This window comes from Pangasianodon hypophthalmus, chromosome 19 (genome assembly GCF_027358585.1).
Source record: "Pangasianodon hypophthalmus isolate fPanHyp1 chromosome 19, fPanHyp1.pri, whole genome shotgun sequence".
NCBI classification, from domain to species: domain Eukaryota; kingdom Metazoa; phylum Chordata; class Actinopteri; order Siluriformes; family Pangasiidae; genus Pangasianodon; species Pangasianodon hypophthalmus.
Window position 1 is genome coordinate 21,989,991 of NC_069728.1, and position 16,373 is coordinate 22,006,363.

General features: G+C 39.7%; 1 protein-coding gene across 1 annotated transcript; it reads left to right on the plus strand.

Annotated features, from left to right (window-relative positions):
• The first annotated feature begins 9,174 nt into the window (after positions 1–9,174).
• Positions 9,175–15,296, plus strand: crip2l (cysteine-rich protein 2-like). The gene is made up of 8 exons (XM_053241936.1): positions 9,175–9,328; positions 12,560–12,654; positions 13,061–13,118; positions 13,510–13,641; positions 13,738–13,806; positions 14,377–14,471; positions 14,568–14,625; positions 15,027–15,296. Exons 1-8 carry the CDS (start codon positions 9,286–9,288, stop codon positions 15,089–15,091), a joined length of 615 nt encoding a protein of 204 aa, XP_053097911.1. The 5' UTR covers positions 9,175–9,285; the 3' UTR covers positions 15,092–15,296.
• The last annotated feature ends 1,077 nt before the right edge of the window (positions 15,297–16,373 follow it).

The following is a 16,373-nucleotide window of genomic DNA, read 5'->3' on the forward strand; positions in this document are numbered from 1 at the left end:
GTGATCATTCTGACACGTGACTGCGATGTGAACTCCACCCCTCTATTCTCCACACTGCTTGTCCTGTGTAGGGTTGCGGTGATGCTGGAGCTTATCGCAGTGTCTCGGGCCGTAGGCAGGGAAACACCCTGCACAGGTGGCTGGTCCATCACAGGGATAACACACACACAGACATACACACATACACACTCACCTACGGCCAGTTTAGTGTCTCAGACTCACCTGACCTGCATGTCTTTGGATTGAGGGGGAAACTGGTGATCAGACCTCTGATATAATAAACATTTAATATAGCTGCTGATGTATCTAAGCAAGAAATTCTGGACCTTTCCAGGTCTTAAGCACGCACCAACTTAGCAAGCATCATCATGGCCTCTAAAGTGAGTCTTGAACATCGGCACGCTGGTTACACCTTAACCACATCAGAGATGCTGGGAACGCAGTTTTAAATAATCCATAACCATGTGCAGTTCCGTGATTTCAGTTTAAAGTCGATTAATTGTGCAGCCTTACCATACTGATGTCTCAGGGTTTGGTGGTTTAAATACCCACTAGAGGTCTCTGTTAAAGTTTTTACAGCATCCTATGTGCTTTTCCATATTCAGGTAAGTGCCGCTTTCAGAACTGTCACATCCGTAACAGAGAGACGTCACGTCTGTAAAGGAGAGACATCACGTGTAACAGTGGTTTTTCCTCATAAATGCGAAAATGAAAATGAAAATAAATATTTAAATGTTCTGTGGAGAGCCAACCCTTCTCCATTCGGTTTGTATTATTGCTTGTGGTTTGTGCATTTTAACTCACAGAATTCCTACAAAGTATGTCGTCTCTCAAAAACTCGTGTCCTTTTTTGTCATATCCGTAACGCAGGTATGTTTCCCTCATGTAAAACAGAAAACATGTATAGACCGATATTTTTCTGATATCTGGGCTCTGTTGTCAGGGGTTTAGGAAAATATAAACAGATGGTTCAATATACTGATGATGATAAATACATACTCTGAGAATTTATATTTCAAGCTTTGACCGCAACTGGAATTGCTCAATCCAGATTCACCGATACACACAGTAAAATCATCAGTGTAAAAACTGCAGGGTTAAATTTATTTCTGTAAAGCTGCTTTGTGACAATGTCCATTGTTAAAAGCGCTATACAAATGAAATTGAATTGAATTGAATTAAATGTTATTAATTCCCGGAGAGTTAAAATAACAATCTACAGTGTTAATGAGTATTCCTTTTCAGTGTAGTTACAGCGTGCTACATGATGTACTTTTATTTTTACACTGAAAGTGTAAAAAAGGCACCAAATTGTCTTGACTCCGCCCCTCAATGACTGCTGCCTCACAGGGCGACGAGTAGACGACGCCATTTTGTCTACATGCGAGCGAGAAGGTAAGTGTGACTGCGTTTCTCACTCTAAAATTAAATAGGAAATACATTTGTGTGAACATTTCAGTTAAAAATATAAATGGTGTCAAACAGGTTTAGAAATAACTTACTGTGTGCGTTTTTGCCAGGATTAAGCAAGCTCGTTAAAGTTAAGTTCAGAGATGGACAGAAGTATGTGAAAGTTTATCACGCCGATTTGAAACTTTGATTTTCTGGATGAAGGTAATTTTACTTGTAAAATAAATTCATAGTAGTGTGAAAATGTAGGTGGCATATACTTTTAGCTCCTTTCATTTTGGATTGTTCACAGCCTTTGTAGAATTCGTCATTCCCGCCTCCAGTCAGTTCGAGGCCAGGTTCTACGATGAGGAACACTAGTTGATGAGGATGTTCTCCAGGAGATCCAGCTAAATTTGGCCATTTTTCAGCTCAGATTAGAAAATTCATCAAATGGTAACTTTATGTTTGTTTTGAGAGCATCAAGTGTGATATTACATTGTGTCCATGCACTGAAAACAGTAAAGTAGGACTGTGAAACATAACGCTGCCTTTTTGATTTGTTCAATCTTTTAGAGCTCAGAATAGCTGTAGGTTTTGCCTAGCTGAAAAGGAAGATTATCAAACTGTGTTGTGTGAAGATGAGCCAACCGTAACTTTGCGCAGTAAAGAGAGACACTTACGACACTGTGAAGCTATACAGTCAGACCCAACACTACCTCATGACTGTGGTGTGAGACACACATGTTTGTTAAACACTCCGCAGTACTTCAATGTGACCATTTTTCATGATGTTTTAAATGGAGTCCCACAGTTTGAATTAAAACTTGTTTTGCGTTATGTACAAGCCAATTTTTTGACAGTGAAAGAGTTAGACAGCAGGTTGCATTCATTTAATTACGGGTACGTGGAGAGGAGAAATCGGCCTCCTGCTGTAAAACCGGATGATGAGAGCAATGATTTGAGCATAAACACTACACAGTGCTGGTGTCTGCTCAGGAACGTGCCACTAATATTCGGAGACATTGTGCACCCAGATGATAAAAGCTGGCAGCTTCTACTACTTTTACTACAAATAGTAAAGATTGTATTATCTCCCATTTTAACTGAGGGCCTTACTGTTTATTTACAACACTTATTTGCTGAACATCACAGGCTGTTCAAGTGCTTATTCCCAGAAAAGAATCATTTAAACATAGCCTAAACATCATTTACTGATTCATTATCTGCAATGTATACGAAACATTGGGCGCATTGTTCACATGTGGTCCACGCGATACGAGTCCAAACACAATGTCTTCAAGACACAACAAAAATGTTTCAAGAACATCACTCAGAAACCTGCAAAAAAAAACCTGGAGAATTGCATGGCATATAACTGGGAAGCCTTCAGCCATGACAGAATAGTGCTTGGAGCAGGAAAGACTGCGTCTCTCAGTGACCGGAGTGAAACTTTTCAGATTGCATCTAAGCTGAACATTCCTCCATAAACCAGTGTTCTCTCAGTTAAAGAGAGAGAAATAAAATAAATAAAAAAGTAAAATTATTTGTGGTGGTGTAGACCTTGATTGGCTATTGTTATATAAAATCAAAGCTACTGCTGTTAGGAATGAATGTGTTACTGGTTGCGTCGCAGATCAGAACTGTTTGTTTTGATGAACATCTGCATTCCTACAGAACTGATCCAAGAGAATCTCTGCGTGTGTTCAATGTCACTGAACTGATTTATTACAATCCTTTTGATTTGCAGATGGAGCTGGTCATTTCTTTCGGTTTGTTGTACCTTACTGCAGTCTTGTTCAAATCTAGCTGTCATGTTAGCCACTTTGTTCATCTGTTAAATAAACATTTGAATTTTTACATCTGTCTGAAGAGTCTTGATTTTACATTTGATCATGTACATTAACACTCTACAACAGTGTAAATATACATTTTGCACTAAAAAAACACTTTATTAATAACACTTTTAGAGTAATCCAAAGGAATTAAAACACCACCAGAGGTGTTAAATGGCCCACAGTGTAAAACCTGTACAACAATAGTGAGTGTAAAACTCTACACACTGTGATTTTTCTGCACTATAAGGTGCTTAATTAACACTGTAAATTCAACACTACAAACAGTGTACTTTTTATTTTATTTTAAATTAACTCTAAGTGTTAATTTGACACTGCGTGTATTACTGTGTATAAAACACATCTGCACCTACATTAGAACCACCTGACGCTGATCACTTTATTATACTCCATCTATTATATATTATATTATATTTTATATTTATTATTATTTTTATACTTTATAGCTGTAGCTAATAATTTCCCACACATTTTATAATTTTTACAGTCAACAGTTTTAACCATTATTGTACTACTTTGCTTTATTAAAATATGAAATCAATATTTATCCAACTGATTCAAAATTCAAGATCTTTATTGCCATATGTACTTTGGTACAATGAAACTCTTATTTTTTTTTTTCCCCACTCGAGAACGACGGGGTAGAAGGGCAACAAACAATAAATTACAAAGACAATAAAAATACAAAAATAGACAATAAGGAAGAAGGCAGGAAGAATAATAAAAATAAACAATACGCAATAGCCAAAGTCAATTTACAGTATGAATAAGAACCCATATGCAATAAGAACAGTTAACAATATAAAGGTTTCACAGTATAATGAAGCAGTGCAAGTAACGATAAAGTGGCAGTAGCGTAAAGTGGCAGTAGCGTACAGTACCGATAAAGTGTCAAGTAGCGTACAGTAGAGATAAAGTGGCAGTAGTGTAAAGTGTCAAGTAGCGTAAAGTGTCAGTAGCGTACAGTAGCGATAAAGTGTCAAGTAGCATACAGTAGCGATAAGGTGGCAGTAGCGTAAAGTGGCAGTAGCGTACAGTAGTGATAAAGAGGCAGTAGTGTAAAGTGTCAAGTAGCGTAAAGTGGCAGTAGCGTACATTAGTGATAAAGTGGCAGTAGTGTAAAGTGTCAAGTAGCGTAAAGGGGCAGTAGCCGTAAAGTGTCAAATAGTGACACTGAACAACTAAAAAGGTATTTTAGTGGTTTTAAATGAATGAATGGTTGTTTATCTGCAATAGTTTATTAAAGGTTAGTACAAGTGGTCTTTGGATAAACTGTCAGTACCCCCAAGTGGGAGGTGATAAAATTTCCTACCATCCTTTTCAGCTGTTCGCCTTGTGTGTGGTTCAATCTGGAGGTCAGAGGTCACGTCTCCCTTCAGTAGCTTCATTCTGGCAGATACACAGGTTTCTGTCTGGAAAAGAGAATAAATCTTATTAACATACTCTTTATTATTACTGTCTTTTAGTATTTAGACTATGGTGAAATGCATGGATTAGCTAGATTCAACAGTATAATAGCTAATGAAAGACAGATTACATTATCTTTACTATAACAACATGTGGAATAAATAAATAGATAAATAATTTTAAACACATTTTACTGTATTATAAACAATAAGACATTTTAAAAACAGTATCAGACTTTCCCAATAGTTAATAATCATACAGTTAACAGTCCACAATTTAAAAAAAAAAAAAAAAAAGGTTAAAATTTTCATTCTGGTGATAAATATCTTCTTCTTAACAAATCACATAAAGCATTTCTCTCAGAAAGCAGCAGGAGCAGTGCACGCGCTCGTAGCCCTGAAGTAAGACAGCGCCATTTTTTGTAAACAGCCGCCATTTTGTGTAAACAGCCGCCATTTTGTGTAAACAGCCGCCATTTTGAAACAATTGAGCTTCAGCTGGTAGCAAGCTAGAGTTAATACGTTCACTGAGAAACTGCCCAAAAAAATTCAAAAAGAAGTTCAGCTATTTACAGCTTCCGACATGGTGTTATGATTTAAATTCAACAAACACTCATGCAAACCACTAAAACAGATTAAATGTTGATTTTAAGCTCGTATTAGCTAAAATGTGGACTGTGCTATGCTAATCTGATCAGTAGCATGTTAACTAGAAGCTAACATACTGTGGCAGAAAATAGGTGTAAAGTTTAAAAAAAAAAAAAAAACGATGACGTACACCTTGAGCTGTATGCCAATTATAAGGTGTTAAATTCTCCCCAGAGAAGTGTACCTTTTATCTACATCTCAGCTTAATTCATTATTGATAGATTTATTCTTAAGGCTAACCGCTAGTTAGCTGCTAGCTAGCTATCTTCCTGTAAACTGTGAATTAATCGCATTTTTAAATCTTAAATTTTAAACATTTAATTTTACTTAAACTACAAAACGGAAATGTAAATTTATGTAAAGATAAAACATTATTTACCTCATTAATGCAAAGCAGTGTTCCAGTTAAGCTCCAGCCATTAACTGCTGCTGATCCCCCCCACCTCCTTCCCCCCGGGCATTCAGCCAATCACATACAAGGAAAAGTGGTCTTTTGGCCAATAGCCAATCAAAAACCACTTCAAATGATTTTCAAATCCTCATTTACATAACGGCATGCTCCTTCCAGAAATTTCCATCCCATTGTAGCCTATGGCACTGTTATTCTTAATACTGTAACAGCCAGTTATCATGAGATACCACAGAAAAATAGTTGAATAAATTACAGAAATATAGTTCTTACAAAGCACTAGTTAATGAATATCATTAAAAACATCATTACAAAAAAGGCACAATATTTGTTTGTGGTTTAATTGTGGTTAATTATATAATAACTAGTGATGGGAAGTCCAGTTCTTTTCCACAAACCGGTTCTTACGGACAGTTCGTTTCAATAAACTGGTTTAAAAAAAAACGATTCACCAGTTATTTTACGCCATCACGTAATTATGTCAATGATGCGTAATGCAATCATTCCGGCAGATGAAAATACACGCTCGAACACATTCAAACAAAGGCGTGTTTGAGCGCATATAGCTGATTTACATTTTATTCAATTAAATAATAATAATAATAATAATAATAATAATAATAATAATAATGAATACATTTCCTACATTAAAGTTTTGCAGCACAGGCAATGTGAAAACGCGGATGTTTTACATGTCTGAAGCATATAAAATGAATAAACTAGTCTTAATCAACTCACCTTTTTACAGAAACCATGATCCATAAAAACTTAAAATATAATCTGCATACACAATACTCAGTAATTAAATTTTTACATGTCTTGAATGGGTTTTGCATGTTTTAATAAAAATGTTGTTTAATATAACTAGTTGTATCATGCAGATTTCCAGTACGTTTTATTTGTTATTAAAGAAACTTACATTCAGTTCAATTCAATTTTATTGTATAACACTTTTAACAGTGGACATTGTCACAATGCAGCTTTACAGAAATAAAATTCATGATATAAATTTTAAATTTATAAATTTATCCCTAATGAGTGAGTCAGAGGTGACGGTGGTGAGGAAAAACTCCCTGAGACGATATGAGGAAGAAACCTTGAGAGGAACCAGGCTCAAAAGGGAACCATCCTCATCTGTGTGACACTGATAGTGCGATTATAAATCATTCCCTTCTATAACTGTGTACTACATGGACAAATAATGCAAATGTGTAACCAGGAAATTGATTACAGTTTTCACATGAAGTCTGTTTTGTTGAACCTATCCACTGTTCACTGATGGAGACCTGAGTATGAAGCTGTTCGTGGCAACCGCAGCCCCAAAGCCACTACAGCAACCGCAGTCTCAAGCCACCACAGTACAGCGCCCCATATGAACCGCAGTCCAAAGCCATCTCCATGGCCTCCAAGTGGCACCACCCCCAGGAATCCCAGTGATCTTCAGGCCATCCATGTGGGGCCATCTCCAGCAGCAGCGAGTGATCTCCAACCGATGAGAACTCCAACCAGAAGTAGGGCATCAGGATGGATCAGGCAGGTCCGGAGAGCAGAAGGGGTCAGGATCACTAGTCACCAGTACACTTCATTCAGGTCCTTGGTTCATGCATGCTCATAATATCAGCAGCTCACTCAGCGGTCCTCGGCATCGACAGTACGGACATGTCCGAGTCCAAGACTGTTCTCAGTTCCATGTACTGGTGACCTGAGAACTACTGCCACCAGATCACTGTTACATGAGCCGGATCAAACACTGATAAAGGGGTAATCAAGCCACAAATATATTTCCAGTATATTTTATTTGTCAAACTTTCTGCTGTTCAGCAAAATATTTTAGAAACATTAATTTTGTCCCCCAAATGAAACCCTTGGTAAACACATGCTCAGTTTCAGCAGCTCAGCAGTTCTCAGCATGGCACACATGTCCGAAAGAGACTGTTCTCAGTTCAGTTAGTGTTGCAGTAACTGGAGCGCTGCTAAGAAGAGTTGATAAAATCCGACATCATTATTTGCCATCATAGGATCAAATTAGTGGACTTTTCATGAATAAATACTGTACATTAAAAAAAACAAATATATACCATTAATAATTTGTCCAAGAAGAGATTTGTTAGTTAAATAATATTATATTACAATGGAAAGCTGTCAAATCCTATTTATTTCAGTATTGCCCTTAAAATTCTTAGTAAAAAACTGCTTTTATTTCATATCTTCTTCTCCTTCTTCTTCTGATTATTATTATTTGATTACTATTTTAAGCTAGTGCAAAGGTCCATCAGTCAGGGCTGTGTGTGTGTGTGTGTGTGTGTGTTATCCACAGTGGTCTCATTTGGGTGCAGGTTTTCAATCTTCACAGCTACATGAGCTGATAATTGATCTTTAGATCTTGATGAATCTTTACTACTGTAAATAAATGATATGTTTGTTCATATAAAAATGGTTGCTTTATTGGAGTTATAAGGAACCAACTTTGTATTTTTTACCACTACAAACTAATACTAATGAGAAAGAACTCTTTTTACCAAGTAAACAGCAGATCGTACCAGTGCCTCATAATGAACAGAGCGGTGATTATGGCAGAGGCAGGGGCTTCCCAGTGGCTGTTATTCCTGCCCCTGCACTCTGTAATGGAAGGCATGCCACTCCACATGCGCCAGAGGTCAGAGCTCTGGTAATGAGATTCCACACTGTCCCTATAGCTCCTCTTGGCATTTCTGATGGCCTTCTGGAGGTCATATCTGGACTTCTTGTAGGCCATTGCATCTCCAGAGCTGTAGGCAGCAGTGCGATCTTTCAGTTTGGTTCTAACCTCCCCTGACCCCGGGCTTTTGGGTGGGAAACTCACAGGCAGAGGTTTTTGGAAAGATCTCATATGTGCACTTATTGACTGAAGACAGAATCCTCACTGAGGTTGATGTCTCCCTCAGCAGCCTCTTGGAGCTCCCAGCCTGTGGTTTCAGAGCGTCCTATAGCATGCTAATGGACTCCTCGTTCCACTGATGGACCATTCTGCAAAACTGAGCTTCCTGTTTTAGCCTAAAAGGATAGTGTGGCTATAAATATTCTCTTCTACACTGGAACTGTATACTATATAGAGTCAAGGTGTTAACTGTGTTAACAGGAACTGGACCACCCTGCTGAAAAAAACAACAGAAACCATCCTGGAACTTGTAATGGTTTTAATGGTTATAATGGGAAGTGTATTGGTTTTAATGGAAGTTGTAATGGATCTCTACTGGTAATCTGTTTCCTTCTATTGGTGGCTAGTTTTGTCTAATGGACACCATTAAGGACCAGTAATGGTTTTAATGGTTTTAATGGTTAGCTGATGGTTAGCTGATGGTTTGTAATGGTATTTATAGTGGAAACCTTTGGAATTTTTTTCAGCAAGGTATAAACATGATTAGAATTGGACAGGTGGGGGTGTGACGTCACTGACTGGGCGTGGCCACTGCACTGTCACTGTGTATCAGTAGAACAGCACCAGTCTCTTTCTCTGTCTGCTTATCACACACACACACACACACACACACACACACACACGCATTTACATTTATTTATTTATTCATCTGGTTTAAATATGGCGTCCAAGTGCCCTAGGTGTGAGAAGACGGTGTATTTCGGTAAGTGTGTGTGTGTGTGTGTGTTATTTTATTCCCGTTAGTCTCGCGCGGTCTGTAACCGGAGAGCACGCGCGTTCATTCTGCACTGGATTAATAATGAATAATAACCGGATTTAGTGTAATTAATGGTGAAAATGTGTGTGTGTGTGTGTGTGTGTGTGTGTGTGTGATGTGGTGCAGGAGACTGAGCTGAGATTAGCTATGACATTTCACCATTTATCATCAACCATCACACACACACACACACACACACACACACACACACACACATCCTTTATAATAAACACCAATAACACTAATACATGGTAAATCACCATTATAACGAGTGTGTGTGAGCAGGGTGGGGTATCAGACTGTGTGTGTGTGTGTGTGAGCAGGGTGGGGTATCAGACTGTGTGTGTGTGTGTGTGTGTGTGTGTGAGCAGGGTGGGGTATCAGACTGTGTGTGTGTGTGTGTGTGAGAGCACGGTGGGGTATCAGACTGTGTGTGTGTGTGTGTGTGAGCAGGGTGGGGTATCAGACAGGGTGTGTGTGTGTGTGTGTGTGTGTGTGTGTGTGTGAGAGCAGGGTGGGGTATCAGACAGGGTGTGTGTGTGTGTGTGTGTGTGTGTGTGTGTGTGTGTGTGAGAGCAGGGTGGGGTATCAGACAGGGTGTGTGTGTGTGTGTGTGTGTGTGTGTGAGCAGGGTGGGGTATCAGACAGGGTGTGTGTGTGTGTGTTAGCTCAGACTAATTTCATTTACCACTTACACATTATAATATATTGTGTTTATTGTATTATATTGTATTGTATTATGTTTATTATATTATGTTTATTATATTATATTATATTATGTTAAAATCTCTTATATGATTATATTTCTTATAAAAAATGACATTTCACACAGCTCCTGTAGAGAATATTTGGAATTTTGTTTGGAATAAATACATTTGGGATTTTTCCAAATAAAATATTTAAAAAAACATAATTTATACACTATACATAATATTTATTACTTATAAATGTGTTATAAATAAAATATAAATCATCTTACACAATAAGATGTAAAATATCAGACATTAAATCACAGAGACAGTGAGAGGTGTTATACAGAGAGGAATATGTACACTAATGTAAGCAGGAGTGTGTGTGTGTGTGTGTGTGTGTGTGTGTCTTATTGCACAGCGTGGAACCGTTTCAGCTGAGACACGACACACTCGTAGTGAATGTTAGCTACATTAGCATTAGGCTGTTATCTAGTGAATGTTTAGAGTCACTCTGTAAAAGACAGATGAGAATCGATGGCACACATCCAGCGCACAGTCTCACAGCTCGATTTTAGCAGTTTAAATTCATAAGTCTAGCATTTATGAATTTTGCATTTAACCCATCCAAGTGCACACACACACACACACACACACACTCGGAGCAGTGGGCAGCCTTTTTTGTAAGAGTAAGAGTAAGATAGTCCTTTATTTGTCCCGCAGTGGGGAAATTGCTGCGGCGCCCGGGGAGCAGTTGGAGGTTCGGTGCCTTGCTGAAGGGTCTGACCTCAGTGGTGGTATTGAGGGTGGGAGAGAGCGCTGGTCATTCACTCCCCCACCTACAATCCCTGCTGGACCCGAGACTCGAACCCACACCTTCGGGTTACAAGTCAGAGACTCTAACCATTAGGCCATAACCCTACAGACTTTATCCACTGCACACTCCCCGTTCCCCTCTCCCAATCTCTTATCTCGTATATCTTGCAGTAGGAATGGTTCTGTGCATCACAGACACACTGTCCGCACTTACGCTTTGCCTCTGTTTGTAAAAAATTATTAGATTTAATTCCGATTTGATTATTTTCTATAAAACAAGGTCTTGGTGGCCGGAGCGTTTTTAAACTAGCCCAATCTGGCGACCCTGTCATTACCTGTCCTGTCCTCTGCTCCTCCCCGAGCACGGGGCAGCGTGAGTCCTGCCCTAGTGGACCTCTATTAGTGCTAGTAGGTGCAATAATAACTCTTTGCAGTGAGAACGCTGCACCACGATTACACAATGTTGACACAATGTTTTTTAAATTGCTGTTCACTCGAAAGAGGTGATTAATATTTAACCGGAATGTAAAATGTATGGAGTTGTGAATGAGGACTTTATGAAGCTGAATATTTGTTGAACAGCTGATATAAATAGTGGAGCTCTGCACAACCTGCCCAATGCCGTGTGACATTAACATCATCACCTTTATCAGAGTATATATTTAGAAAGGCACGCTGTCCCTCACGCATTTATATCAGCAACACCTCCACACTGACACGTCCACTCTAAACTGTACAGTGGCCCAGAGACCAGTTTATTCAGAGGATGACCATTTATATATGTATATATACACTGTCCACTTTATTAGGAACACCTGCACACCAGTCAGTCATGTAGCTGCACAATGCGGATCAGGCAGATCCAGGTCAGATGTCTGAGGCTGGACAGTTGGAGTGAGTTGCACTTTTTGACTCTAAAGTACACAGTTATAGAAGGGAATGATTTATAATCGCACTATCCGTGTCACCCAGATGAGGATGGTTCCCTTCTGAGTCTGGTTCCTCTCAAGGTTTCTTCCTCATATCATCTCAGGGAGATTTTCCTCACCACCATCACCTCTGACTCGCTCATTAGGGATAAATTTATAAATTTAATATTTATATGCTGAATGTATTTATTTCTGTAAAGCTGCTGTGTGACAATGTCCATTGTTAAAAGTGCTATACAAATAAGACTGAACTGTATTGAATCATTCTGAGATGCTTTTCTGCTCACCACGGTTGTACAGAGTGGTTATCTGAGTTACTGTAGCCTTCCTGTCAGCTCTGTCTTCTCCTCTGACCTCTCTCAGCATCAAGGCCTTTTCCACCTGCAGAGCTGCTGCTCACTGGATGTTTGTTGTTTTCTGACCCATTCTGTGTAAACTCTGTGTAAGACTGTTGTGTGTGAAAATCCCAGAACATTAGCAGTTTCTGAAGCACTCAATCTGGCACCAACAGCCATGCCCCGTCAAAGTCACTGAGCTTTTCCCTCATTCTGGTGTTTGATGTGAACATTAACTGAAGCTCTGCACCTGAATCTTATACACAGTGCTGCTGACACATGATTTTATACACAGCGCTGCTGACACATGATTAGCTGATTGGATAATTACATTAATGAGTGGGGCTACAGGTGTTCCTAATAAATGTATATAATGTATAATGTGTGTGGGTGTGTTTCTTTCCACAGCGGAGAAAGTGAGCTCTCTGGGAAAAGACTGGCACAAATTCTGTCTAAAGTGTGAACGCTGCAATAAAACACTGAATCCTGGAGGACACGCTGAGGTAAAGAGAGAGAGACAGCATGTGAGAGAGAGAGAGAGAGAGAGAGAAGAGAGAGAGAAGAGAGAGAGAGACAGCATGTGAGAGAGGGAGAGAGAGAGAGAGAGAGAGACTGCTTTACTATATTTGTAAAAAAAAAAAGTGTCACTGGACTGTGTGAGAGCAGTGAAACACACACACACACACACACACACACACACACACACACACACACCAACCAGAGGCAAATCTCAACAGGTGAGAGTGATTAATTACCATGGCAACAAGAAGAAAGTGGGTACAGTGAGTGTAGAGGGGAAAACAGGATGTAAATATAGGAAGTAAAATCAAAAAGTAAAATAAAAACAAAACAGAAAAGAAACAGATTTTCATTAATAATATTAATAATGTTTGTGTTTTATTTCTGCAGCATGATGGGAAACCGTACTGCCATAAACCCTGCTACGCTACACTGTACGGACCCAAAGGTGTGTGTGTGTGTGTGTGTGTGTGTATCTCAGCACGTCATTAACACTGCAGACCCATATAGCTTCATACTCATATCACTTTAAAATTATTTTTATTTAATTCCTCTTTCACCACAGCAATTTACCTTTGATTACATTTTTTTATTTAATAAAGAACGACGTGTTGTGCTGTGATTTCCAGCTGCACTACTGTCAGAGCTGCTGTTCTGGAAAATTAATCAACACATTCTGACCAATCACAGTCCAGATTTCAGCAGCGCCGTGGTGTGAACAAGTTAAACCCTGTTTCAGCTCTGAGTGCAGTGTGTGAGTTTAGTGAACACACTCAGTGTGCTGCGATGACTTTATTCCGCGCGCGTGTGTGTGTGTGTGTGTGTGTGTGTGTGTGCAGGTGTGAATATCGGTGGTGCTGGATCGTACGTGTATGAAACACCAGTGACTGAGGCGCAGACCTCCACCACCACCACACCACCCAGAGCTGCGGAGAGGAAAACTACAGCACCACCTAGAGGACCAGTGAAGGGTGAGAACCTGAGAGAACCTCAGAGAACCTGAGAGAACCTCAAAGAAATAAAATGATTGAGGATTAACGTGATTATTCTCATTTCTTTCCATCCAGCTGCCAGTTTCTCATCGTTCTCTGGAGAGCCGAATATCTGTCCCCGCTGCAACAAAACCGTCTACTTCGGTAAGGAGTACAGAGAGACTGAGATTTTATTACCATTTTATCACGTGGCTAAAAGTTAAACACAAATAAATACTACTGTGTACATTATACTTTTTCTGAATGAAAATAGTCCCACGGTGAAATGATAGCTGATGTATTAGCATTAAAATTATAACTATATTACATAACACACTATATGACATAGTAATATAAATAATTTGTATATTATTTTGTCAGCATACAGAATAAAATCTGAGATATTGTAATAGATAATTTTAATAAGTCACGTAAGTATTTCTCACATTCTCTCAGCACCTAAATACTTTTCCTTTACATACAGAACAGCAGAGGGCGCTACTGAGTGACACTCACTTAATATTAAATATAACTTATAAAATCTACCATGTCAGAATCTGAGCCTCCAGACTGGCGAAGACCACACCCACAGGATATGACATCATTAAACTGCTCTAATAGTAGACTAATCGAGGATGATGTAGTTCCTGATGTGTAAACAGTCAGCTGATGGCGTATCATAACGTACGTGAGTGTGTGTGTGTGTGTGTGTGTGTGTGTGTGTGTGTGTGTTAGCGGAGAAGGTGATGTCCCTGGGGAAGGACTGGCACAGGCCGTGTCTGCGCTGCGAGAGGTGCAGTAAGACGCTCGCTCCGGGAGGTCACGCTGAGGTCAGGACTCAGTTTATAATTGCCACATGGTCACATGACCACATGATGTCATCACCATAATGCCATAACTCATCAATCAACACTGTTGTGTTTCAGCATGATGGCAAGCCGTACTGCCATAAACCCTGCTACGCTGTCCTGTTCGGACCTAAAGGTACACACACACACACACACACACACACACACACACACACACACACAGATCCCAGATGTTCCCTAGTTTATAGTGTAACTAGTTCCCAGATGTTCCCTAGTTTATAGTGTAACTAGTTCCCAGATGTTCCTTAGTTCCCAGATGTTCCCTATTTCAGGTGTTCTGCTGGTTGTGTCTCAGTGTAAAGGTGTGTTATTACTTGTGTGTATTAGTGTTTGATGAAGTGAACAGCAGATGGAGGACGTAACGTTCTGGACTTTACTGCGTTTAACACGTTTACCCCAATTTCCCTCTCTGTGTCACAACACAAACACACAAACACATGCTAATGCAGAAGTATAAACCAGGATTTACTCTGTGTGTGTGTGTGTGTGTGTGTGTGTGTGTGTGTGTGTGTTTAGGTGTGAACACTGGAGGGATGGGCAGCTACATCTATGAAGAGCCAACCACTGAGCCTCAGCCATGAATCCACACACACACACACACACACACACACACGCACATTTTTTACTTTTATATATGATGTAGTGTTCGTGTGAATTCAACACTGATGTCACTATTACAGTATTATTATTATTATTATAATTATTATTATTATAATACAGTGTTATTGTCTGTGTTAATTATTTAATGTGAGTTTATTTATAAACACTTGCACTGTATTCAATTTACATTTCGTGATGTTTCCTTTCCTGTGTGTGTGTGTGTGTGTGTGTGTGTATGAGAGAGAGCAGGGCAGGCTATCAGACTGCGTGTGTGTGTGTGTGTGTGTGTGTGTGTGTGTGAGTGTGAGTGTGAGTGACTGTATGTATGTATATACACATATGAGTACGTATCATAATGAAGTGGAAAGTGAAGCCACAGTTCCCATGTTAGTGAATGGAGAAGGAGATCATCTTCCACTGTAAGTTACATCTGCACACATGATTTTGGGGATTAGTGTTCTGTCGCTTTTCCAGGTTCAGTGAACCCTGATATCTCCTCCAGTATTCTTCCTGATGATAAATGTGTTTTATAGGAGTTATGTGGTGATGAATAAAAGGGCGTGGTTAATGAGGTGATTGACAGTTTTGGACATGACGGTCGAGTCTCATGCACGTGTACACACTCCAACACACTCCTGTAGTAAAGCCGTGTCCTGTGCTGCTGCTCCAGCAGACCCTCAGGGGGAATTCTCTGCACTAACCCCGGTGTGATGCTCACTTTGATGTCTAAGCTGTAGCTCGCTGAAGTGACGCCACAAGCCAAGGCAGCTAACACCAGCTACATTTCATAACAAGCTATTGCATGACCTTAGCTAATACTGGAGGTATCTCAGTAAGGTTAGCCAGTCTCTTCTGCACTCTCAGGAGAAGTGGAGGATATAAGAGCACTTCTTCAGATGGGTAGAGCTAGAGGAAAATCCCTCTAAAATCTTTTCCAGAAAACAGTAAAATCAATCTATGTAGAAATTTATACGACTACAGTTTAGCGTTTTACATATTAATTAATGACGCTGTACTCATCACTGTGAGTTAGGCGATGTGATGTAAGCAATGACAGATTTACCAGCATGTCTGTAGTGCGCCACTGATCAGACACTGGAATGCTGAAGGCACTGAAGATACACCATACGGCATAACGCAGTACTCGAGGTGGCCAGAGGTGGTGCTAAAGGCCGTCTTCCACTCGTCAGCTTAACGGATCCGCACAAGGTTATGAGTAAAGCGGAGGTCGGGTTTCGTGAATATTTGGGCTGTAGGAAGCTG

Bases quoted from the DNA above. Each gene is read 5' to 3' on its own strand.
- crip2l (XM_053241936.1), top strand. From the start codon at position 9,286: ATGGCGTCCAAGTGCCCTAGGTGTGAGAAGACGGTGTATTTCG. The intron at 12,655-13,060 runs GTAAAGAGAGAG...TTATTTCTGCAG, and splicing joins ATCCTGGAGGACACGCTGAG to CATGATGGGAAACCGTACTG. The intron at 13,807-14,376 runs GTAAGGAGTACA...TGTGTGTGTTAG, and splicing joins CAACAAAACCGTCTACTTCG to CGGAGAAGGTGATGTCCCTG.